Below are 23266 nucleotides of genomic sequence, written 5' to 3'. Positions count from 1 at the left end.
TCGATCCCTAGGATATCCTGGTTTGGAGAGGAGCAAGGGCTATAGCAAGGCTCAAAGTCATAACAGGACCGAGGGCTTTGTGTCCATGGCTCTGGCTGTTGTCTCTGCCACTGAGGCCTATGAAGAGACAGCTTATCGTTAAAGCACCAGGGCTTCATTACCTCCTTGCCACCACCCATGAACCAGGCAGGGGTCGTACCATTCTCTTGCATTTGGCAATGCACATCCCCATCTCCTACTGCCCCAGGAAGAGCCCTGAGCAAGGTGTGAAGGGAAAGGATCTCGCTTCCCAGGGTCAGGGGGGTCAAGGCCTGGCCCTTGTGCTTGGTGAAAAACATCCAGTTTTCCTACACATCAGTGTCACGTTCGCACTGCCTTGGTCTACTTGTCCTCACTTCCTCCAGTGTTCTGCTCTAACAAGCTCCAAGGGAGGCTGTGTCAGTGCTGGCCCTTGGGGGGGACACTGCAGGAAACTTGCATCACACTTGGACTTCTTGAGGGATGTCTTCAATTGTCTCTCAGTGCCTGAGATTTTTTGGGCTCATCACCAAAGCCACCGGAGGGGTGATTACAATGCCTTGGGCTGGGCCTCTGCTGCTGAGCTAGGCTGGGCTCGTGGGACAGAGAGAGCTCCTGGCAAGAGGGCCCTGGTGCAGAGAGACAGCTCTGCCCAGGAGCAGCTCCTCTGCAAAGCACAGTAGGGCTGGGGGCTCTGACCACAGCAGACCCAGGCAGAAAGGGATTTCGGGCAGCGTGGAGGGTGCGGGCAGAGGAGAGCTCAGTGCAGGAGAAATCTTCACAGCTCTGCACATGGTAAGTCTCCGGCTGAAGGACAGTGCAGGGGAGGTTCCTGGAAAGGGCTCCTGGATCCAAGATGTCTCTGCCTGGCCACGACCTGCCAGGATGTCTCTCATGGCTTGTGCAGTGTGGAGGAGAAGGTGCTGCAGGGCACCTGCAGGGGTGCCCAGGGCTGTGGTGCAGAGCAGGGTCCCTGCTGTGCCCCAGGGGCTGTGTGGCGGGGCAGGGCCTCTGCCGCCTGCCAGGCTCAGCACTCAGCCTGCCCGGGGAGCTGCCCAGGGGCTGCGGGGAGAAGCTGCGGCTGGAAGGAGCCCCCCCGACATGGCACGGCATGGCACAGCAGGGCAGGGCAGGGTCCTGCTGCTGCCCAGAGCCTGCTGCCTGGGGCAGGCTGCTCACAGCCCCACAGCACTCCTGGGGCATTGCCCAGAAAGTTTTGACAGAGAAAGGGCATGGCAGGGGCTGCCTGCAAAGAGAAGGCACTTTCTGCAGTCTCTGCCTGCATTTTCCTGCTCTGATTTTTGGGCAGGTTCTATGTTAACAGAGTGGCGGAATTTGCACAGGTGACTGAGCTTCCTATTGCACTGAACTGAGAAGTAAACAAATTAGTTATGAACCTGAGAATATCCCTTCCCTTCTCTCTTCTTATAGACCGCACCAGGCTTCTTCTGAGCTGTTCTTCAGGACCGGTAGACAGGGAGAGGTCTCTATACCTGTCCCTGTCCCCGGGATTTATCTGCAGGGCAGAGCTGGGCACACAGCGGCTGGGATGGGGTCTGTGAGCATGGACAGGAGGAGAGGTGGGGACAGAGAAGCAGCTGTTGGCAGGGACAGCTGCAGGCAGCAGGGACATGGGCAGGCAGTGAGAGGGAGTTGATCCCTCCCTTCCATTCCTGCACTGCAGGCGCCTTCCTTGCAGCAGCTGCTGGTCTCCTCTCCTACCCAGCACAACTTCTGTCATGGCATGGAGAATCTCCCTCTCCTCTTCCTTTAAGGCCGTATTGTCCAGGGCAGGAGCTACATCTTGTGCAGCCAGAGCTCCTGCAGAGGATAATTGCCAATTAACATTGCCAACATCTTCCAAATGGGATGGGGTGTCTGAATCCTTAAACTCTGTGTAAGGAGACACATTTGCTGCACCCACTCCTGCCACCTTCCTCTGTGGCAGAAGACATCCTCCAGAGCTCTTTACCCTCTGCTGTCTCTGCAGGGCAGGTGGCACAGGGGTGTAAGGACATGCTCTACCTCACCGACAGCTCAGCCTCTGCACTGGCTTGGGTCCGCCCTGCCTGCACATGCCTGCTTCTCTCCCTTGCCCAGCATGGCAGCTGGTGGTGTCTGATTCTGACAGGGAGTGCTGTGCAAGGAGGTTAAAGCAGAATGTTTAAATAAAACTCCCTGTTCTCTCCTGCCAGACACAAGTGGTCCACGTACTCATTTCATCTCTCAGGGTGGTGAACATGGAAGACACACATGGAATCACACAACCAAACACCCCTCACTCCACAAAGGGAGCCCATGGCCCTGGTGGACCCTCCGTGTACCACTGCTGTGGAACAGAGTTGACCCATCAGGAGCTGCTGGGCAGGGGCAGCTGCTGTGTGAAGGAAATTAGCCAGTGCAAAGCTCCAGTGGCTCCAGCCAGGGATGTGCAAAAATATCCTCTTGGAAAAAAGGAAATGTAAAGGCTGTAATAGGGACTTAACTGAGTTTTGCTCAGAGAATTTTCTCCTAACATTCTATATTTTTTCTCATTGGTCAGTCTCCCTGATGAATTTTATGAAATGTCCAACAGCAGCTCTGTGAGCGAGTTCCTCCTCCTGGGATTTGCAGACACGCGGGAACTGCAGCTCCTGCACTTTGGACTCTTCCTGGGCATCTACCTGGCTGCCCTCCTGGGCAACGGCCTCATCCTCACCGCTGTAGCCTGCGACCACCGCCTCCACATCCCCATGTACATCTTCCTCCTCAACCTTGCCCTCATTGACCTGGGATGCATCTCCACCACTCTCCCCAAAGCCATGGCCAATTCCCTGTGGGACACAAGGGCCATCTCCTATCAAGGATGTGCTGCCCAGGTCTTCTTTTTTGTCTTCTTGTTTGGAGCAGAATACTCTTTTCTCACCGTCATGGCCTACGACCGCTACATTGCCATCTGCAAGCCCCTGCACTACGGGAGCCTCCTGGGCAGCAGAGCTTGTGCCAAGATGGCAGCAGCTGCCTGGGGCAGTGGCTTTCTCAATGCTGTCCTGCACACGGCCAATACATTTTCCCTGCCCCTCTGCCAAGGCAATGCTGTGGACCAGTTCTTCTGTGAAATCCCCCACATCCTCAAGCTCTCCTGCTCAGATTCCTACCTCAGGGAAGTTGGGGCACTTGTGTTTAGTGTTTATTTAGGCTTTGGATGTTTTGTTTTCATTGTGATGTCCTATGTGCAGATTTTCAGGGTGGTTCTGAGGATGCCTTCAGTGCAGGGCCGGCACAAAGCCTTTTCCACATGCCTCCCTCACCTGGTCGTGGTCTCCCTGTTTCTCAGCACTGTCGTGTTTGCCCACTTGAAGCCCCCCTCCATCTCTTCCCCATCCCTGGACGTGGTGGTGGCAGTTCTCTACTCGGTGGTGCCTCCAGCAGTGAACCCCCTCATCTACAGCATGAGGAATCAGGAGCTGAAGGATGCTTTAAGGAAACTGATGCCTTGATGTTTTTCAAAATCAAGAAATTGCCCGTCATCTTCTGCATATGACTGATAATGGAACACATTACAGACACAAGAGTTATTCTTTTGGTTTTGTGGTCATTTTAAATACTCTGCAGGGTAGTGCCAGCAGCTTGAGGCTGTGTAGAAAGTGGGTTGCATGGGGAAGGGGTTCCACAGCGGCTGTCCAGGCCAGCGCAGACGTGCTTACCTGGGAAATGCTCCATGGGAGATGGGATGTTACAGGAGAAGAGCAGAGCCCCCTGTGTGTGCAGGGGAGACATGGGAAGAGAAACCCTTTGCTGCTGGTGCCAGCAGCAACATCATATGCACATGGAGAGATGAACACGAGCACAAAGGCCATCATCTATTCCTACAAGTCTCATGAAGTCCAGACAGCAGACAGTGTCACGAGGCCAAGTAACATCCCCTGGGAAGCCACCTGAAGGCAGCTCTGGGATGTGCTTCCTTGAACCAAGATCCCTGTGCCCCTTTCTCATGCCCTGGGGTGTCTCAGAGGAGGGCAGAGCAGGGTGAGGCACTGCAGGTCTGAGGTGTCTCCCAGCCTCTGGCAGTGGCTGCAGGAGCCAGAGGGACACTGCAGGCACTTCAGTGCACTGCCTCTGTGTGTGCAAGGCAGGGACTCATGTCTCTCAACAGTCCCGTGTGTCTGAGGAGCACAGGAGGCCAGCTGAGATGTGGACACCTCACAGAGCCTGGCATTGCCCTCTGTGGCTCCAGAAAAAAACAAAAAAACCAAAAAAAACCCAAAAAAACCACTGTCCTGGTGAGATTCCTGTCACCCCCCTTGCACAGGTTCATTGCAGATGCCCCTCTCTGCTATGTCACACTACCCTGCCTTTCTGGACTGGTCCATCAGGCGTTTGGATCAGCAAGATTTTTGGGGACTTAGAAAAGGCAGGCATCAAACGCATCTTAAGGAATGACAAAAAATAAAAAAATAAAAAAAAAGGTGAGGATAATTGCAATTGTCACCTCTGCCCTAGCGGACATAATGGGGAAAGTCTTGCCACAGCCATCTTCAGGTACATGGAGGAAAACCAAGGGATTGCTGAAGCAGTTGGGGAGGGGAAAGAAAGGAATGTGGTGAACCTGGACATTATCAAAGTCTTTAAATGGTCTCCTGGAGTCTTCCTTTAGCCAGACTGGTGATATTTGGACCAAAGAAGGGGATGATGATGGGGAGGGGAAGGTGGCTGGACATTAATGGTAGAAAGTCCTCTTGGCAGCCAGTTACCAGCAGCATCCCTTAGTGATGGGCACTTGGGCCAACACTCTTGATCCTGTTTACTATCTCCCTTTATGACGGCGTGGAGCACATTTTCAGCTCATTTGTGGCTGATGCCAACTAGGTTGAGTCCTTGACCAACTTCACCTTGCGCAGAGCACAACACAATGTGGGCCACTGCAGGGAAAGTTAACTCCATCCCAAACAGACCCAGTACAAGCAGACACCTGGTTGGCATGCTGATTGTGAGATCCCCCTCTGCCTACATTCCCAGTAAGACCCTTACACGAAGAAGGCCTGTATACAGTTTGTTATGTTCCTTCTTGGAGGTAAGGACCCAGACAGACTTGAGAGGTTGCTTGTAGGAATCTCATGAAGTTCAACATGGGCAAGCGCAAGGTCACGGAATCAGAGAATCATTAAGGTTGGGAAAGACCTTCAAGATCTGGTCCAACCACCATCTGGTCCTGCACCTGGGTCAGGGCAATCCCAAGCACAGATACAGGCTGGGTGGAGAATGGATGAGGTGATTCTCCCCCTCTTCTCTGCTCTCCTGAGTCCCCACCTGGAGTACTGCATTTAGCTCTGGGGCTCCCAATATAAGAATGACATGAAGCTGTAAGAGCGAGTCCAGACAAGGACTACAAGGATGATCAAGGGGCTGGAGCACCTCTCCTATTAAAACAGGCTGAGGGAGTTGGGGTTGTTCAGCCTGGAGAAGGCTCTGAAGAGACCTTATAGCGTCCATCCGCTACTTAAAGGGGGCCAACAGGAAAGCTGGGGAGAGACTTTTTCTCAGGGTGTGCAGTGATAGGACAAAGGGAATAGTTTTAAACTTAGAGAGGGTACATTTAGATTAGAAATTCAGATGAAATTCTAGATTTCGAGGTGAGGCACTGGAACTGGTGCTGTGGGTCCAGAGGTCACCCAGAGGGAGTTTGGATCAGCCCATGCCCTTGTGTTTGAAGGAACAGCTGGCGAGAGTGGAGAGGCTTCAGTGAAATCATGGGAATACCAGAGTGAGAGCAAGGTGGGGAAGAGAAGTGGCTGTCTGCAGCCTTCAGAGAAGTGTGGGACAGTATAGGAAAGCCTGCAGAGGAGAAGGCAGAGGGCTCTGACAAGAATGGAAGGCTTCAGCAGCACCAACATCTATGTCCCCACAGCCATGGCTTATGAGGAGATATGTTATACTCATGGCACGGGGACCATGTATTCTCCTTTCAACCTGTGCAAATGCTGGGAGGTGTCATACCATTGTCCTTCACATGGTATTGTGGGCATCGCCCCCTACTCCACAGACCCCAGGAAGATCTCTGAGTGAGACATGGGGGTGCAGGATCTCTCCTCCAGTGGCTGGGATCAGGCCTTGGACCTTCTGCTTCGCCAAAACAAAACGAGATTTTCTCAGCACAGTACCTTTGCCTGTCTGTAATCATGGCCTCCAATTATCTGCCCTAACAATTCCTGTGGGAGGCTTTCATAGTAAAAGAATAGAATAGCCAACAGAGTATATACTCTAATACTATGGAATAGAGTAGCCAACAGAGGTGAGACAGGTACTCTGATATAACGAAAGCCATCAGAAAGCTGATGCCAGTTAGATGACTGCTATGGGGAGGTCAGGAGTAGCCTGGCCAGGAGAGATGTGAGATTTGGGGTAGGGAAGAGGAAGGGAAGAGGAGCTTGGAAGCTTACATTTGTAGAGGTAAGAGGGTTCATGTGATGTTGATGCTGCTGTAACACTGACTTTAAAAAGTTATGTATGGCCTTTACACTATTTTCAACAGTAACATTAATCCCTCAACATAAACATTAGTCCAACACCCTGATAGGAATCCACTACTGTAATGCAGAACTCAAAGTATCCCTTGAAGGAAAACTCAGCCCATAGCCCCTTTCCCTTACCTTTACTCTCTTGCTCACCCTAATCCCTGCCCTTAACACTAGCATTTAAATGCTATATTTAATCCTAGACTTATTGGCAGACCTAAATGCAACCCTAAACCACGAAGCTTTCCCATACCCTAACTAGAGACCTGAAACCCTAAGCAGAAGGGAAACCAACAGGTTTCCACTTACAAAATTATAGTGTAAGTATTAATCCACATCATATGAATTCAATAATAAATAATGAGGTTCTTGCTAAGGAAACAATTAGACAGACTGCTGATAGATGGGCAAGCTGGGCTGCTTCTACCTGAAGCTCAAAGCAGCAACTGGGTCGGTGAGAGTGGTCTGAATGATCAAAGAGTAAGGGGAGGGCAAACCAGGAGAACCATGGGAAGTGCATAGGTCCAGACAGGCAGCTGGAAAAGGGAGATTCAGCATGTTCTGTGTAATCAAGATGGGTTTTGTGCCTGGAAGATGAGGGAGCACACCATGATAGAATAGTGATGACAATGCAAGTACAGGTGAAGATCAGTATTTCTTCTCCTGCAATGAACATACATCCTGAAAGTTCATACTTCTTCATGGTAGAAACTACATTGTGTGACATTTTATGGAAGGGATTGAATCATTTGAAATGATGAGTAGTTGCTTTATTAGTTAAGTACTAATGAAATGACTGGGTATTGTGGCAGAGTTTTGCTCTCTGACCATAAGCAATCAGGGAAAACCACCAGAGACCCTGTTGTATTTGAGGTACTTCCCTGGATTTGCCGCTATCAGAAAGGACCTGCAGGAGACCAGGCCTCCTCTCCCCTGCCCCTGCAGCTCTGGGCTCCCTTCACGCAGCCCTGGCCCTGCAGCACCAAGCCCTGCTGGGAGCCCTCCCCTGCATGCTCCCACCGCTCCCTGATGCTGCTGTTGCCCTCTGCCGGGCACTGCCCAGCCCAGCCCAGCCCCTGCCCACCTCTCCCCATCTCCCTGCCCTCTCCAGGCTGGACTGGCCCCAGGGCAGTGCCCACCGCAGGCTACTGCAGGGCTGTGGGCACAGCCACCACCGCCCCAGCCCCTCGCAAGGCACCGCAGCTGCTGGGACAAAGGTGGCTCTGGGCCTCCCCAGCTGACCCTGGGCTGGGGCCAGCCACGGCTCAGGAAATGGAGTTCCGTGAAGCTGCAGGAGCCCTGATCTCTTGTCTGGGAGATCCCCAGCACAGAGTGTGTGTGCCCGCATGGCCAGCCTTGTTTCCCAGGCCAGCACAAGAGGCCTGGCACAGAGCAGCTCCAGATTCCGCTCCAGGATGCCATTTGCCATCAGCCCCAGCACCAGTGGGACACTGCCAGACAGATAAGTCAAAGGCCAGTTATTGTTTACATAGGCAATCAAGAAGGCAGCTCCAAGTCCAGCCCACTGTCCCACACAGAAGAGAGGTAGAGACCAGCCAGCAGTGAGGGGTAACCCCAAAGGCCACCAGGGTTGCTCCTTCATGTGGCAGCTGGGCTCCTAGCTTTAAGACCCTCCTGCGTACTGGGGCTGCTCCCCCAGCACCAGAGGAGATGGGAAGAGATGGCAGCTGAGACCAGTGAATTTCTGATGGCTTCTTTAATGTTGATATCTACACTGGAAGCCTAATTCTACAAGTAGATTAGAAGATTTAGTCAAAGTAAGTATATTAATGAACAGGAAGTATACCTGTAAAGAATAATACTATTTAAATCAGTATCAAAGTTTATGAAAATAATAAAGAAAAATAATAGGAAAAATTGTCACGTCAGTTTCTCAAATAGCCTGGTAGTCTTGATAGGGTTATTATTAATAAATTCATTATGATAATGATGACGATAAAAACAATATGATATGAATCACAATAATGTTATCAATATTCATGCTTAAGAAGCAAAAATAAAAACAGCTTCTTCACTGCATCCTTGAGCTCCTGGTTCCTCATGCTGTAGATGAGGGGGTTAACTGCTGGAGGCACCACCGAGTAGAGAACTGCCACCACCAGGTCCAGGGACAGGGAGGAGATGGAGGGTGGCTTCAGGTAGGCAAACATACCAGTGCTGACAAAAAGGGAGACCACGGTCAGGTGAGGGAGACAAGTTGCAAAGGCTTTGTGCCGGCCCTGCTCAGAGGGCATCCTCAGGACCACCCTGAAGATCTGCATGTAGGACACCACAATGAAAACAAAACAAGAAAACACTAAAGAAATACTAAACACAAGAGCCCCAACTTCCCTGAGGTAGGAATCTGAGCAGGAGAGCTTGAGAATCTGGGGGATTTCACAGAAGAACTGATCCAGAGCATTGCCTTGGCAGAGGGGCAGGGAAAATGTATTGGCAGTGTGCAGGACAGCATCAAGAACCCCACTGCCCCAGGCAGCTGCTGCCATCTTGGCACAAGCTCTTCTGCCCAGGAGGCTCCCGTAGTGCAGAGGCTTGCAGATGGCAACGTAGCGGTCGTAGGCCATGACTGTAAGAAGAGAAAACTCTGCTCCAGACAAGGAAACAAACAGAAAGACCTGGGCAGCACACCCTTCATAAGTGATGGCCCTTGTGTCCCACAGGGAATTGGCCATGGCTTTGGGGAGAGTGGTGGAGATGGATCCAAGGTCCAGGAGGGCGAGGTTGAGGAGGAAGAAGTACATGGGGGTGTGGAGGCGGTGGTCGCAGGCTACGGCGGTGAGGATGAGGCCGTTGCCCAGGAGGGCAGCCAGGTAGATGCCTAGGAAGAGCCCGAAGTGCAAGAGCTGCAGCTCCCGTGTGTCTGCAAATCCCAGCAGGAAGAACACGCTCACAGAGCTGCTGTTCGGCATTTGCAATTTTTGGGCACGGGTTCTGCCAAAGGATGAAAAAACATTCATAAGTTACAGACGACTTATCTGAGAAAAACCGATCTGCTAAAGAATTAAAAATAGACTTCTCTCTTCCATTTCTCTCTTAATCCCCCAAAATGATTCTCCCGTTTCAAGCAGAGACTTGGCAGATCCCTTTAATGCTTCTGCTTGACAGTGCCTGAGGGTGTCCCTGGGACGAGTGGACTTTGCTATGAGCAACGGAAGAGTCAGTCCTGCACTACAGCTAGAGGTAAAGAAGAACATGGGGTAATCTCCGATTCAATCACCTGATAATAAAGAGCTTTTCCATAGTGTTGCTCACACTTCACCCAACAGCAGAGCAGGACTGTGGGGATTAATTTCTGTAATATTTGTCTTCTGCCTATCACTCTCCTGAGGAATTTTTAAAGGCATAAATCCTGGGCATTTCTGGTGCATTCCAAGTGAAACCTTGATGATTCTCAGAGGCAAAGGGATGGTCCTTTTAACGCTGAATGCCCTTTAGAGTGCACAGCCAATCTGTCCATCAATATGGGTCTCAGCTGCCCTGTGCTGGTGTCAATTTGAGCTGCAGGTCAATTGCACTAAGAGGTTTACCCGAAAAGAATCAGGACACCGCTGGGAGCAGAAGAATCCGGTCTCAAAGTGCACATCTCCAGACCGCTCGCCCTGTCCCCCTACCCCACTTCCATCCAAGCACACTGAGGACTCACTCCATGTGTATGTGAAACCCCCATCCCCAGCCAGCCTGGAAACAAGAACAGCAGCAGCACGGCCAGCTGGAGAAGCCAGCAGGAATGGCAGCGTGCTGCTGCCAGGGGAGGCAAGGCCAGGGAGGGACAGATGGACACTCAGCAGACCCTCCTCTGCTGCTGCTCTGCCTGCAGAGGAGGCAGCTCCTGCTGGGGACACCGGGGGCTTGAGGGCAGAGGCTGTGCTGGTGGGAGAAGAGGGAAGGCACCTGCCCTGCAGGGGATGGCAGGGAGGTGCTGAGCCCTCCCTCGCACAGCATTTGTGGCAGCAGCTCCCTCCCACCGCTTGTCCGTGTCCCTGCTGCCTGCCCATGTCTCTGCTGGGAGCTGGTTCTCTGTCCCCACCTCTCCTCCCTGTCCATACTCACAGACCCCATCCCACAAGCTGTGTACTCAGACTCACTGAGATTCCCCTCCACTGCTAGAGTCTGAAAGCACAGAATCCAAAAAAAGCCTTCCTCTTCAGGTAAACCAAGCCTCAGTCTTCCTCTGGAAATGCCCTTGTATAAATGCCATTCTCTAACATATCTTATACACTTTGCTGGAGAAACAGAGAGACACATCCTGACAGATGCTATCAGCCATCGGTTGAGACATCTGTAAAAGACCCCATTGGCAATCCCATCTGCACTGCCCTGCTGCCAGAGACTCACGGTGTCAACAGTCTGCAGATCTGTCCTGCCACACACTGCCCTCTCTTGTTGCACTCCTCACTGCCTCCAAGTCCTCTCTCCTTCTCTCCTCTCCCCATGCCACCTGCGGTCAGAGCCCCCAGCCCTGATGTGCTGTGCAGAGGAGCTGCTCCTGGGCAGAACTGTTTCTCTGCAGTGCTGCCCACTTGCCAGGAGCTCCCCTTGGGCCCTGAAGCCTGGCCCAGCTCAGCAGCACAGCACCCGACCATGGCATCACTTGCTCTGTGCCACTGGGCTCCCTTGAGGTGTCCCCAAGGCCTCAGGGCTGACAGCTCCTGAAGGCACCAGGGTTTCTCCTGGGTGTGGTGTTTGAAGCAGACTGAATTCGTCACCAACTAATCCTCGCTTAATGTGGGAGAGACTGATTTTAGAAGAGTGATTTGTGCTATTAAAGTTTGGTTATCAAACATGAGAAGAAATGATGCCCACCCTTAACCCCTATTGTGTTCCCACTGTCTAGCAGGACACCTCAGCCATGACTGCTTGGGATCATTTCACCCCACTGAATACCCTTCTCCATTTCTTTTAGGAACTGAGAAAGAAACATCTTGCTCATTGGTGTCCTAACAAAATGGGAAGGGGGGGGAGGGGGGGGGGTGGACCAAGGATGCTCTAAAATGGTTTCCATGAAGGGAATGGGACACTAAGACACCATTCTCTGAGTTTCCCCAGCTGTCCATCTGGAAGGTCCTCTACCCATAGACAAATCCCTTCCTTCCCTTTCACATGACCAGCACGGTGACTGGGATGTGGAACACCCTCATCATTGTGATGGTGGCTGCAAACAAACACCTGCAGATGCCCGTGGGCTTCTTCCTTGGGGATTTGTCCCGCTTGCACACCTTGTACAGCTCCACCACACTGCGCCAGATGCTGGCCAGCTTCCTGACTGGGGAAAACACCCCCTTTGCTCACAGAGGTGGGAGCACTATCAGCTGCACCTTCTGCATGACCGGAGTGCTTCTTGCTGGGGGCCATATCCTATGGTCAGTCCTGGGCTGTATGCCATCCCTGTTCTCTGCAAGGCTCGAGAAGTGGAAGGTCTGACTCCAGAAGGCGGCTGTACCTGAATCAGAGGAATTTCTCTCACGTATAGTAATTATTTCTTCTCCTCCCAGCTACAGTGCTGTGGCCCCAGTGTCATGAACCTCTTCTGTGGTTTTGCCCCGTTGCTGGAGCTCTCCTGCAGTGGCACAGTGATACTCATGGTCTTTGCTTTCATAATCTACATTTTGGATCCAATCTTCCTCTTCCTTCTCATGCAGTATTCATGTGTATATGTCCTGTGTTGTTGCCCAAGGCCTTACCCACCTGCTCTTCTGTCCTCATGAGCGTCACTTTTCTGTGACACCATCATCACTCTCCCTGTGAAGTGCATAACAGCGCATAACAGAAGCTACTAATACAATCATCGAGTCAAAAAAAGAAATCAGTATCTTATTCCCTTTAGGCTTTTGGTACAGCATTGTGTTTGCAGCAATCATAACATTAGTCTTTCCAGTCAGGAACAGGACATACTCATAAGCATGCTTCAAAGTTTCTCTTGTAGAGAGAACTTTTGGTCTTCCTCCTCAGATATTTTAACCAAGCCCTTTCCCACACCATCATCATCTTCCCAGTCAGTCCTCAGGTTGCTTAGAGGTGGTGCGGAAATGGTGAGAGAGGTGCTGGTGGAGCTGCAGATGTCACCATAAGACCTCTCTCAAAGATCTTGGAAAGGCCAGATAACTGAGAGATGTTCCTCAGGATTTCGAAAAGGCAGATGTGAAAGGCATCTTCTACAAGAAGGGTAAACAGAAGGATGATTAAGCCTAACCAAGGATTAAAATGCCAGCCTTAAACCTAGCCCTCTAACCAAACCAAAACTACAAGCCTCAAAACCTATCCTAAACCTTGAGCAGGCACCTTGAGCAGAACACCAATCCCTCCCTTGAAGCCCTTGCCATTCCCTTAACCCCGGAGGGTGACCTCTAATTCCTAAACATTAACCTCATTATCCACTCCCCAGACCTCCACCATGCACACAGCACATCTGATCTTCAACCCCACTCCTACCCCTAACTTCAGCTGTTTGTCCCCTTGGAGCAGGCAAGGGATTGTGAGGTCCTGGAGCAGTCACATGGCATTGGAAGAGGCACGTGAGGTGACAGGTATGTGATCTGATCAAAGGCCACATGGAGGAGCTGGCTGGGAATGCTGTGATGAGGTCAGGTGTGCCTCAGGATCTGCTGGGCCTGCAGGAGGCACATGGCTGTGAAGGAGGCTGGGAGGCCACTTCTGTCTCTGGAGCTGATGGAGCAGCAGGAGGAATGTGGCACAGAGAGGGACCGTAAAGGGCAGAAACATGCACATGACATTGAAGATGATGGCGAGGCAACTTCTGTTCTGGTCAGGTGACAGACCACAGGAAGGCTGATGGGATGGGAGTCATGCTTGAGGTAAATATTGTGAGACCATAGAATCATAGAATGGCTCATGTAGGAAAGGACCTTAAAGGTCATCTAGTTCCAACCCCCCGGCCATAAGCAGGGATGCCCCCCATGAGATCAGGTTGCCCAGGGCCTCATCTAACCTGCTCTTGATCAACTCCAGGGATGGGGAATCTCTAAGGTCTCTTGGCAACATGTTCCGGTGCCTCACCTCCCTTTAAGTGAAGAATTTTCTCCTAACCTCTAATTTAAATCTCACCTCTTTTAGCTTAAAACCATTCTCCCTTGTCCTGTCATTATCTGACTGAACAAAGAGTCACTCTTCATCTTTTTTAGAAGCCCCCTTTAAGTACTGAAAGGCCACAAAGAGGTTACCCAGGGGCTTTCTCTTCTCCAGGCTGAACAGTCCCATCTCTCTCAGCCTTTCTTCATAGGGGACGCGCTCCAGCCCCTTGATCATCTTCTTGGCCTTCCTCTGGACCCGTTTTAACAGATCCACATCCTTCTTGTGCTGGGGGCTCCAGACCTGGACACAGGACTCCAAGTGGAGCCTCACAAAGGCAGAGCAGAGGAGGACAGTCACCTGCCTCCACCTGCTGGCCACTCCTCTTTTGATGCAACCCAGGATGCAATTGGCCTTCTGGCCTACAAGCTCGCAGTGCTGGTTCATGTTGAGATTTTTGTCCAGCAGAACCCCCAAGTCCTTCTCTGCAGGGCTGCTCTCAATGAGTTCTTCTCCCAGCCTATCCTCCTGTCTGGGATTTCCCCAGCACAGGTGCAGCACCTTGCACTTGGACTTGTTGGACCTCCTTAGGTTCACAGGGGCCCAAATTTCAAACTTGTCCAGGACCCTTTGGATGGCATCCCTTCCTCTGTTGTATCAACTACACCACTCAGCTTGGTGTCATCTGCAGTCTTCCTGAGGGTGCATTTGATCCCACTGTCTATGTCATTGATAAAGATATTAAACAGCACCAGTCCCAGGACAGAGCCCTGAGGTACACCACTCATCACTGGCCTCCACTTGGACATAGAGCCATTGACCACTGCTCTCTGGGTGTGATCTTCAAGCGAACTCCTTATCCTCTCAATGGTCCACCTATCAAAAGGATATCTCTCCAATTTGGAGACCAGGATGTCATGTGGGGCCATGTCAAAGTAAAACAGAAGTTCAAGTGGATGACATCGGTCAGTCTTCCCTTGTTGTCTGATGTGGTCACTTCATTGTAGAAAGCCATCAGTTTGGGCCGGCACAATTTACCCTTTGGTGAAGCCATGCTCGCTCTCTCTAATCACCTCTTTGTCTTGCATGTGCCTTGACATTGATCCCAGGAGGATCTTTTCCATGATCTTGACAGGCACGAAGGTGAGGCTCACAGGTCTGTAGCTCCCCAGGTCCTCCTTTCTACCCTTTATAAAAATGGGAGTGTCGTTTTCCTTTTTCCAGTCACTAGGGACTACACACCATAGCCAGGGCTCTTCAAATATGATGGAGAGAGGCTTGGCAACTACATCAGCCAGTTCCCTCAGGACCCTGGGATGCATGTCTTTATGCCCCATAGACTTGTACACGTTTAGTTTCATCAGGAGGTCTCAAACCTGCTTTTTACTTACAGCTGGTGGGACTTTGCCCCCCAGCCTCCATCTATGGGTTCAGGGAAATGAAAGACTTGGGAAGGCAAAAAACTTGCTGAGTACTTCATCCTTCTCCATATCTGTCATTACCAGTTCACCCTTCTCATCCATCAGAGGGGTACGCTGTCCTTGGCCTTTCTTTTCTGAGCAATGTATCTATAGAATCCCTTCCTGTTATTCTTTGCATCCCTTGCCAAGCTCAGTTCCATCCCTACATTGCTTTCCTTCTCCCATCCCTGCACTTCCAAAACTGAAACACGTGTGAGGGCCTGGGAAATGTAACCCTGGATCTACAGAAGCCATTTGGGAAACAAAACTTGTAGGTAGGAAGCGCGATTTTGTGGAGGTGCAGAGCTGATGGGCACATTGTGCAGGATGTTCCTAAAGACCTTTGGGTCCTTTTCATTCCTGACTAAATGCCACTTCCTTCTCAGGAATGGAGTAGCCAACAGAGGTGAGACAGATACACTGAGATGTTAAATGTCATCAGAAGGTTGATCCCAATAAGATACGGGGAGGTCAGAAGTAGCCTGGACAAGAGAGATGTGAGGTTTTGGGGTGGGAAGAGAAGCATGGCTAGCAGAAATTTATGATTCTGTAGAGGTAAGAGGGGTCATTTAAGGTAGATGCTACAGTAACACTGATTTAAAACAGTCATGTATTGCCCTTACCTTATTTGAACCAGTAATTTTAATCCTTACACCTAAATGCTACTCCACCACTCTGAGAGGACTCCACTACTCTAATGCTTGAACACAAAGTATCCCTTGAAGCATAACTCAGGCCATAGCCCCTTTCCCTTACCTTTACTCTCCTGCTTACCCTAATCCCTTCCCTAAACACTAACATTAAAATGAACTATTTAGCTCTAGAGAAGTTCTTGGCAGACCTGAAAATACCCTAAACCACAGAGCTTGCCCATATCCTTATGACAGACCTGATACCCACAGAAGAACACCAAAGCTTCCCATTAAACCTATGTTTATCCTCTAACCTAGAATGGTGAGTCCTAGTCCCTAAAGGACTAGAGAGAGGTCAGCCTTACCTCAGGATGTCCTGACCCAGCAGGACACCAGTGACTGTGGAAGTGACAGTGAGGTCACTTCTGTCTCTGCAGTTGATAGGGCAGCAGCAGGAATGTGTCACAGAAAAGAACTGTGAGGTCACTTCTGTCTGTAGGTGGCAGGTTATCCTTGACTTAGACCTGGGATCTGTACTTTCTGGCTGACATCTGCCAGTGGCCCTGCTAGGCCAGCAGAAGGCACCTGGTTGGCATGCTGACTGTGGGATCCCCTCTGCCTACATACCCAGGAGGACCCAGACAGAAAGAAGGCCTGGATATGGGTTGTCCTGTCTCTTCTGCTTGAGTCCATGACTGGACGGCAGGAGGCACAAGGCTTGGGTGTGTCTAGCCAAGAACCTGCAAGGCCAGCAGCAGGCCCATGACTTGGAAGATGCTGGTGAGGTGACTTGTGTCTGGTTGGCTGAGAGGCCTCAAGAAGGCTGATGGTTTGGGATGCCTACTTTAGGGGTGGTTTCCACCCTTATGGAGCTTTGTTTTGTTGTAGAAAAGAGCAAGAGAGAAAAAACTGCCACAAAGGCACCCTTGGAAGGGTGGCACTGGCCATGAGGAGGAAGAAATGTCCAGGGGAACATCTGGTCTTGCTGCTAGAGACTGAGGCAAAGAACGCATTAAGTGCCTCTGCCTTTACCTCATCCCTTGTCAACAGGTTTCCCCCCACATCCAGTAAAGGATGATGATTCTCCTTAATCCTCCTTTATTAAAGTATTTATATAAACAGTTTTTATTGTCTTTCAAGTAATGGATGGATAGAGCTCCAGTTGGGCTTTGGCCCTTCTAACTTTGACCTGCACAGCCCCATAACATTTAGGACGCAGCTCCAGACAAACTGACAGCATGCATGACAAGGAAGCACAGAAGAGGTGGAACCTGGCAGCCTTCCATCCCCTACCCTTCTGGGACTCTGAGCTGCAATTCCATTCAACTGGTTACTCCTGTATTATCCAAACTTTCCTGCAACTCCTGATGCTGCTATCTTGTCAGAGATAACACAATCACACAAAAGTTGAATTGTCTGCCTGCAGACATTAACAGCTGACAGTGTCAGTGTGGGGGAACCTTGAGAAACTGCAGGATTTTGCCTACAGAAACCTCTTGACATTTACAAGGAAAAGAGCCTAGTCCTACACCAGAGGAAGAGGAACCCCACACATCAGGGCAGACTGGGACCCTGCTGAGTGAGCAGTGCCCAGGAGGAGGAGGGCCTGGGCACCATGAGGGATCTCATATGAGCTACTCAGCTAAGACCCAGTGTGACACCACACGGACAAGGGCCTACAGCCAGCAGGGAAAGAGGTGCAGGTCTGGGAGACGCTAGGATACTCTGGTCTTCAGAGGAGCAAGAACATAGGCAAGGCTGCAAGTCCCAACAAACTGAGATCTGAGTCAGCAAACTGAGATCTTTGGGTCCATGCCTATGACAGTTGTCTCTGTCACTGAGGCCTACGAGGAGACAGCTTATTGCTAAAGTACCAAGACCTCCTCACCCCCACCCATGAACTAGGCAGGGGTCGTACTGTTCTCCTGCACTTGGCAATGCACATCGCCATCTCCTACTGCACCAGGAAGAGCCCTGAGCAAGGTGTGAAAGGAAAGGATCTCCCTTCCCAGGGACCAAGGGTCAAGGCTTGGTTCTTGGGCTTGGTGGAACACATCCAGATATTCTACACACCAGTGCCACCTTCACACTGCCTTGGTCTACTTTTCCTCACTGCCTCCAATGTTCTGCTCTAGCGAGCTCCAAGGGAGGCTATTTCAGTGCTGGCCCTCAGGAGGACACTGCAGGAAACTTGCATCACACTTGGACTTCTTGAGAGATTTCTTCAATTGCCCCTCATTGCCTGAGGTTCGTGAGCTCATCACCAAAGCCACCAGAGGGGTGATTACAATGCCTTGGGCTGGGCCTCTGGTGCTGAGCTGGGCCGGGCTCGTGGGACAGAGAGAGCTCCTGGCAAGAGGGCCCTGGTGCAGAGAGACAGCTCTGCCCAGGAGCAGCTCTTCTACAAAGCACAGCAGGGCTGGGGGCTCTGACCACAGAAGACACACAGAGAGGAGAGGAGAGAGGGATTGGAGGCAGTTGAGAGTGGGAGGATGCTGAGGGCTAACTGCAAGAGAAATCTGCACAGCCCTTGACAAGGTAAGTCTCTGGCTGCAGGGCCATGCAGCTGCAGGTCCTGGAAGGGTCTCCTCCTGGGTCTTGTTTCTGGGAGGGCAGTGGGCAATGGAGTAGGCTTTGAGGCTCCTGCTGGATTGCACTGTGAGGTGAGGAAGTCTGACAGAAGCCCCTTGAAGTGCCATAACCCAGGTACCCCTGGTTAGCCAAGAACCCTGGTTTCCAAGCCTCCTCCAGACACTGCAGGGAGTGCAGATGAATGCTGGGACACCCCAGCTTGCAGATATCCAGCTCAGTTTTTGGGGCATCCTCCTGGACTGCAGGCTGCTCTCCAGCAGAATGCAGCTGTGTCATGGAATCCTTGTGTTGTCCAGGTGCCCCAAGGAGAAGACGGCTCCATGCTAATGCCATGTTCGTGCTGCTGGATGGCTGTCTGTGGGCAGCTGGAGTGAGGCTTCTGCAGCCCTGTCTAGGAAGGAAGAGCTGAGATCCTGATCAGGCACCTGAAGACAAGGTGAGGTTTCTGTCCAGCTGCACTTGGACTGGGGCTTCTCTGCTCTCAGCTGTCTCCAGTTTCTCCTCAGGAAAACACCTGAATGGGATGGTCCTGCAGCTCAAAGACGGGAGATACAGGGCAGCTTAGAAAAGGACTGGTGGGCAGTGGCCTGTGCAACTCTGCATTCAGATGAGTGTTTTGAAACAACACTGCAAAGCTCATTGACCTGACAAGTGGACTGAACTTGAGTTTCCCCCAAGTTCCTGCTTCCTGACTGCTGCACAGCAGGAAAGACTCCTCTGGAGCCCACAGCAGCCACTGCTCCCAGTGCCACTCTCAGCCAGCAGCAGCCACAGCTTAAGCAAGAGAGCTGCAGAAAGGTCCTCCTGCAAAGAGAGATTCTCAGGCTGGTAGGTGCTCTAAGTCTTGCAATAGGTTTTCCTCGGAGAAGTTTGTTCTTACTTTGTTCTGCCTTCTCCTCTTCAACAGACAACTGTGTCCAAAGTCAGAAAATGCCCAACAGCAGCTCTGTGAGCGAGTTCCTCCTCCTGGCATTTGCAGACACGCGGGAGCTGCAGCTCTTGCACTTCGGGCTCTTCCTGGGCATCTACCTGGCTGCCCTCCTGGGCAATGGCATCATCCTCACCGCCGTAGCCTGTGACCACCGTCTCCACACCCCCATGTACTTCTTCCTCCTCAACCTCGCTCTCCTCGACCTGGGCTCCATCTCCACCACTCTGCCCAAAGCCATGGCCAATTCCCTCTGGGACACAAGGGCCATTTCCTATCAAGGGTGTGCTGCCCAAGTCCTCTTTTTAGTCTTCTTGGTTGGAGCAGAGTATTGCCTTCTCACCGTCATGGCCTACGACCGCTACGTTGCCATCTGCAAACCCCTGCACTACGGGAGCCTCCTGAGCAGCAGAGCTTGTGTCAAGATGGCAGCAGCTGCCTGGGGCAGTGGCTTTCTCAATGCTGTCCTGCACACGGCCAATACATTTTCAGTGCCCCTCTGCCAAGGCAATGCTGTGGACCAGTTCTTCTGTGAAATCCCCCACATCCTCAAGCTCTCTTGCTCACATGCCTACCTAAGGGTGGTTTTTCTTCTTATAGTTAGTCTCTGTTTAGCATTTGCGTGTTTTGTTTTCATTGCATTTTCTTATGTGCAGATCTTCAGGGCTGTGCTGAGGATGCCCTCTGAGCAGGGCCAGCACAAAGCTTTTTCCATGTGCCTCCCTCACCTGGCTGTCATCTCTCTGACTGTCAGCACTGCCATGGTTGCCTACCTGAAGCCCCCCTCCATCTCCTCCCTTTCCCTGGACTTGATGGTGTCATTTTTATACTCGGTGTTGCCTCCAACAGTGAACCCCCTCATCTACAGCATGAGAAACAAGGAGCTTAAGGATGCCTTGTGGAAACTCTTTGGACACCTGCTTCTTCAGCATCCATAATGTGCCTTTAACACTAACGTGATACACAGTTTATCTGAAAAGACTCTTAATAAAATAGATTTTAATTCTTCTTCTTCTTCTTCTTCTTCTTCTTCTTCTTCTTCTTCTTCTTCTTCTTCTTCTTCTTCTTCTTCTTCTTCTTCTTCTTCTTCTTCTTCTTCTTCTTCTTCTTTCTTCTTCTTCTTCTTCTTCTTCTTCTTCTTCTTCTTCTTCTTCTTCTTCTTCTTCTTCTTCTTCTTCTTCTTCCTTTCCTAAAACCTGTGATTTTGATTTCATTCTATTTGTGGTGTCCTGTATGTTAATCATTTTATTTACTTTCACAAAGTCACCTAATCTACCTACAGAACTAGGCTTCCTGTATTGAAAAAGACAATAAAAAAGCCATCAGAAATTCACTGGTCTCAGCTGCCATCTCTTCCCATCTCCTCTGCAGCTGGGGGAGCAGCCCCAGCACACAGGAGGGGCTCAGGGCCAAGAGCCCAGCTGCCACATGGAGGAGCAGCCCCAGTGGCCCTCGGGGCTGCCCCTCACTGCCCGCAGGGCTCTGCCTCTCTGCTCCCTTCAGGTCAGGGCTGCTGTTTCCCTGGAGCCATGGCCATGGCCAGCAGCAGGACCTGGTCTTTTCTGTGCTGCTCTCTGCTCATATCCACGCTCTCCCCTTGTGCACTCGTATTTGTGTTAGCTCTCAGATCTCGTGTACCTTGGTGACAGTCCTGTTGTCTCTACAGTGGCATCTCTGCCATGTCTCTGCACACCTCTTCCAAAACTGGTGTCAGGAATACAACCAAGGGGCTGTTGCATGAACAGGTCTTTTACTTTTCTGTACTTCACCATGGATTAGTGTCCCAGGGTGATCAGCAGAGGACAAGGGGCTGGGCTGGGAGCTGTCTTCTTTTTTGCACACATGGCCCAGCAAACAGTAACTTACTTTGGTTTTTCTGCCTGGGAGTGTTCCACTGGTCCTGGGGTTGATGGCAAATGGCATCCTAGAGAGGAATCAGGAGCTGACAGGAGGTGTCAGGGGAACTCTGGGGACAGTGTGAGAGTCAGGCTTTTCAGTGAGTGGTTCCTCATCTAGTGAATGACCGTTGAAAATGTAATCTAAAGAACAAAGTGAATGTGAGGAGCCCATGGGCTAAGAAGGGCTCTTCAGTGCCCAGAGGGATTGTGAGGAAAGAGCACGCAAAGGAAACACAAGAGTCTATTGTGATTCAGGACAACCTTTTTTGAAATCCCACAACCTGCACTTAGTGCAGAACTTGCCTGCCCTTTGTGCATGTAGACACACTCCAGCCAGCCCTTGCATGAGGCTCTGCCACCTGCCTCACCCCAGCCCTCTCCAGCGCCCTCCTTGCTGCTCTCTGATGCACGCCAGGACCTCCCAGTGCGTGCTGGCCAGCACATCTCTTGAGGGCCAGTGCAGCTGCTGCAGGGGCAGGGAGCTCAGCATGGCCCTTGCAGACCCCTGCCCTGGGCGTGCCTCTCCCCTTGCCCTCGGCCCTGGTCTTGTCTCTGCTGGCAGGAGCACTCTTGGCATGTGCTTCCTGGCCTCACCTCACCTCTGCACAGCTGCTGCCCACTCACTGTATCTTGTGGATGAACTGGATTAGGTCTCCTTGATTAGTCTGAGGCACAATGCAATGCCTTTTGCCTTCTACCACTACAGCACAATATGTATGACTCTCCCTTACTCTGTGCATTGACCTGATGGGTCACTTCACATTTTTCACATTCATACCCATAGTTGGAAGGGGACGATTTCCCAAAGTGGGGACAAGCTGATGGGTTCTGTCTCAGCCATTTGACCTGTCCTGTTCTTGAGTCTTGCAGCCTGCATTTGCCACAGATGATAAATGCCCAGGATGATAAATGGATGTTCAGCTGTCTAGTAGGAACAAAGGAGAGTATCTTGGGTTCCCAATGGCCTTTTCAACTTTGGATCAGTCTCAGGAATTCACTGAAGAAGAGGTGTGTCTTTGAAGGGGTTTGTGTGCTGGGCTGGACTGTAGTTGCAGGGATAAAGAGCACTGCTGGCAGTGGAGTTTCCCTGGGAACTCCATCTATCTCCACCTGAATCCCCCAAGGGGCTCTGGTCTCCTTGTAGTGGCTTTACATGGCAAGGTTTTGGTAGCAGCGGGCCATAGGGGTGGCTTCTTTGAGAAGAATCTAGAAGCTGCCCCATGTTATGTAAGGGCCCCACTGCTGACCAGAGCCGAGCCAATAAGTGATGTTTTGTGCCTCTGTGAGAGCATAAAGACAGGGAAAAAAAAATAAACGCTGCACCACACAGCAGCTGGGAGAGTAAGAGGAGTGAGGAACAGCTTTGCAGGAGCCAAGGTCAGTGAAGAAGGAAGGGGAGAGGTGCTCCAGGCACCGGAGTAGAAGTCCCCTGCGGCCTGTGGTAAGGACCATGGTGAAGCAGGCTGTCCCCCTGCAGCCCATGGAGTACCACGGTGGAGCAGGGTTCCACACTGCACCCTAGGGAGAAGACCATGGTGGAGCAGGTGGACCTGCACCGACGTAGGCTGCGGCCTGTGGAAGACCCCTGCTGGAGCAGATTCCGGGCCAGACCTGTTGTCTGTGGAGAGGAGCCCATGCAGGAGCAGGTGACCTGGCAGGAGCTGCTGCCTGTGGGGGACCCAGGTTGGAGCAGTTTGCTCCTGAGGGATGGGCCCCGTGGTACGGACCCATATCTGGAGCAGTTCTTGAAGAGCTGCTGCCTGCGGGAAGCCCACGCTGGATCAGTTCACCAAGGACTGCATCCCGTGGGAGGGACCCCACAGCACAGGGAACAAGAGTGACGGAGAAGGAGCGGTGGAGAAGAAGCGCTATAGACTGACCATAACCCCTATTCCCCCCTTCCCCGCGCTGCTCGGGGGGAGGAGGTGGAAGAGGGTGGATGGGGGGGAAGGTGCTCTTGTTTTTTGTTTTTCCTTTGTTTCCCGCTTCTCTAGCTTGTTAGTAATAGGTAATAAATCTTACTGTCTCCCTATGCTGAGTCTGTTTTGCCCATCACGATAATTACTGCGCAATCTCCCTGTCCTTATCTCAACCCTTGAGCCCTTTTCATCATATTTTCTCCCTGTTCCTCTTTGAGGAGGGGAAGTGAGAGAGCGGTTGTGGTGGACCTCTGTCGGCGACCTGAGTAAAACCACCA

At 51.4% G+C, this 23266-nt stretch overlaps 4 protein-coding genes and 1 pseudogene across 5 annotated transcripts in view; 4 read left to right on the top strand and 1 right to left on the bottom strand.

The window, feature by feature from the left end:
- Positions 1 to 23266, top strand: part of LOC308186982 (olfactory receptor 14C36-like) — a 267280-nt gene that overhangs the window by 1191 nt on the left and 242823 nt on the right. The gene's annotated exons all lie outside the window — the stretch shown is intronic.
- Positions 2415 to 3642, top strand: LOC308186992 (olfactory receptor 14C36-like). Its single transcript, XM_080609154.1, has one exon. It carries the CDS (start codon positions 2583 to 2585, stop codon positions 3495 to 3497), a length of 915 nt encoding a protein of 304 aa, XP_080465280.1. The 5' UTR covers positions 2415 to 2582; the 3' UTR covers positions 3498 to 3642.
- LOC308186958 (olfactory receptor 14A16-like) lies at positions 8504 to 11408 on the bottom strand (the record flags this gene model as incomplete). The annotated part of the gene is made up of 1 exon (XM_080609107.1): positions 8504 to 11408. The coding sequence occupies exon 1, from the start codon at positions 9488 to 9490 to the stop codon at positions 8504 to 8506; it is 987 nt and encodes a 328-aa protein (XP_080465233.1). The 5' UTR covers positions 9491 to 11408.
- LOC308186989 (olfactory receptor 14J1-like) overlaps positions 16450 to 23266 on the top strand; it is a 211239-nt pseudogene continuing 204422 nt past the window's right edge. The window contains exon 1 of the transcript XR_013956165.1: positions 16450 to 16502. The product of XR_013956165.1 is annotated as an olfactory receptor 14J1-like (transcript). The remainder of the gene's footprint in view (positions 16503 to 23266) is intronic.
- Positions 19007 to 23266, top strand: part of LOC308186979 (olfactory receptor 14A16-like) — a 46486-nt gene continuing 42226 nt past the window's right edge. The window contains exon 1 of the mRNA XM_080609138.1: positions 19007 to 20127. Within this exon, the coding sequence (XP_080465264.1) occupies positions 19174 to 20109 (936 nt within the window). The 5' untranslated portion in view covers positions 19007 to 19173 and the 3' untranslated portion in view covers positions 20110 to 20127. The remainder of the gene's footprint in view (positions 20128 to 23266) is intronic.

Source organism: Anser brachyrhynchus (assembly GCF_964034855.1).
Source record: "Anser brachyrhynchus genome assembly, contig: SCAFFOLD_56, whole genome shotgun sequence".
Classification (NCBI taxonomy): Eukaryota; Metazoa; Chordata; class Aves; order Anseriformes; family Anatidae; genus Anser; species Anser brachyrhynchus.
Note: the sequence above shows the minus strand (reverse complement) of the source record. Positions and strands in the feature narration are given on the sequence as shown.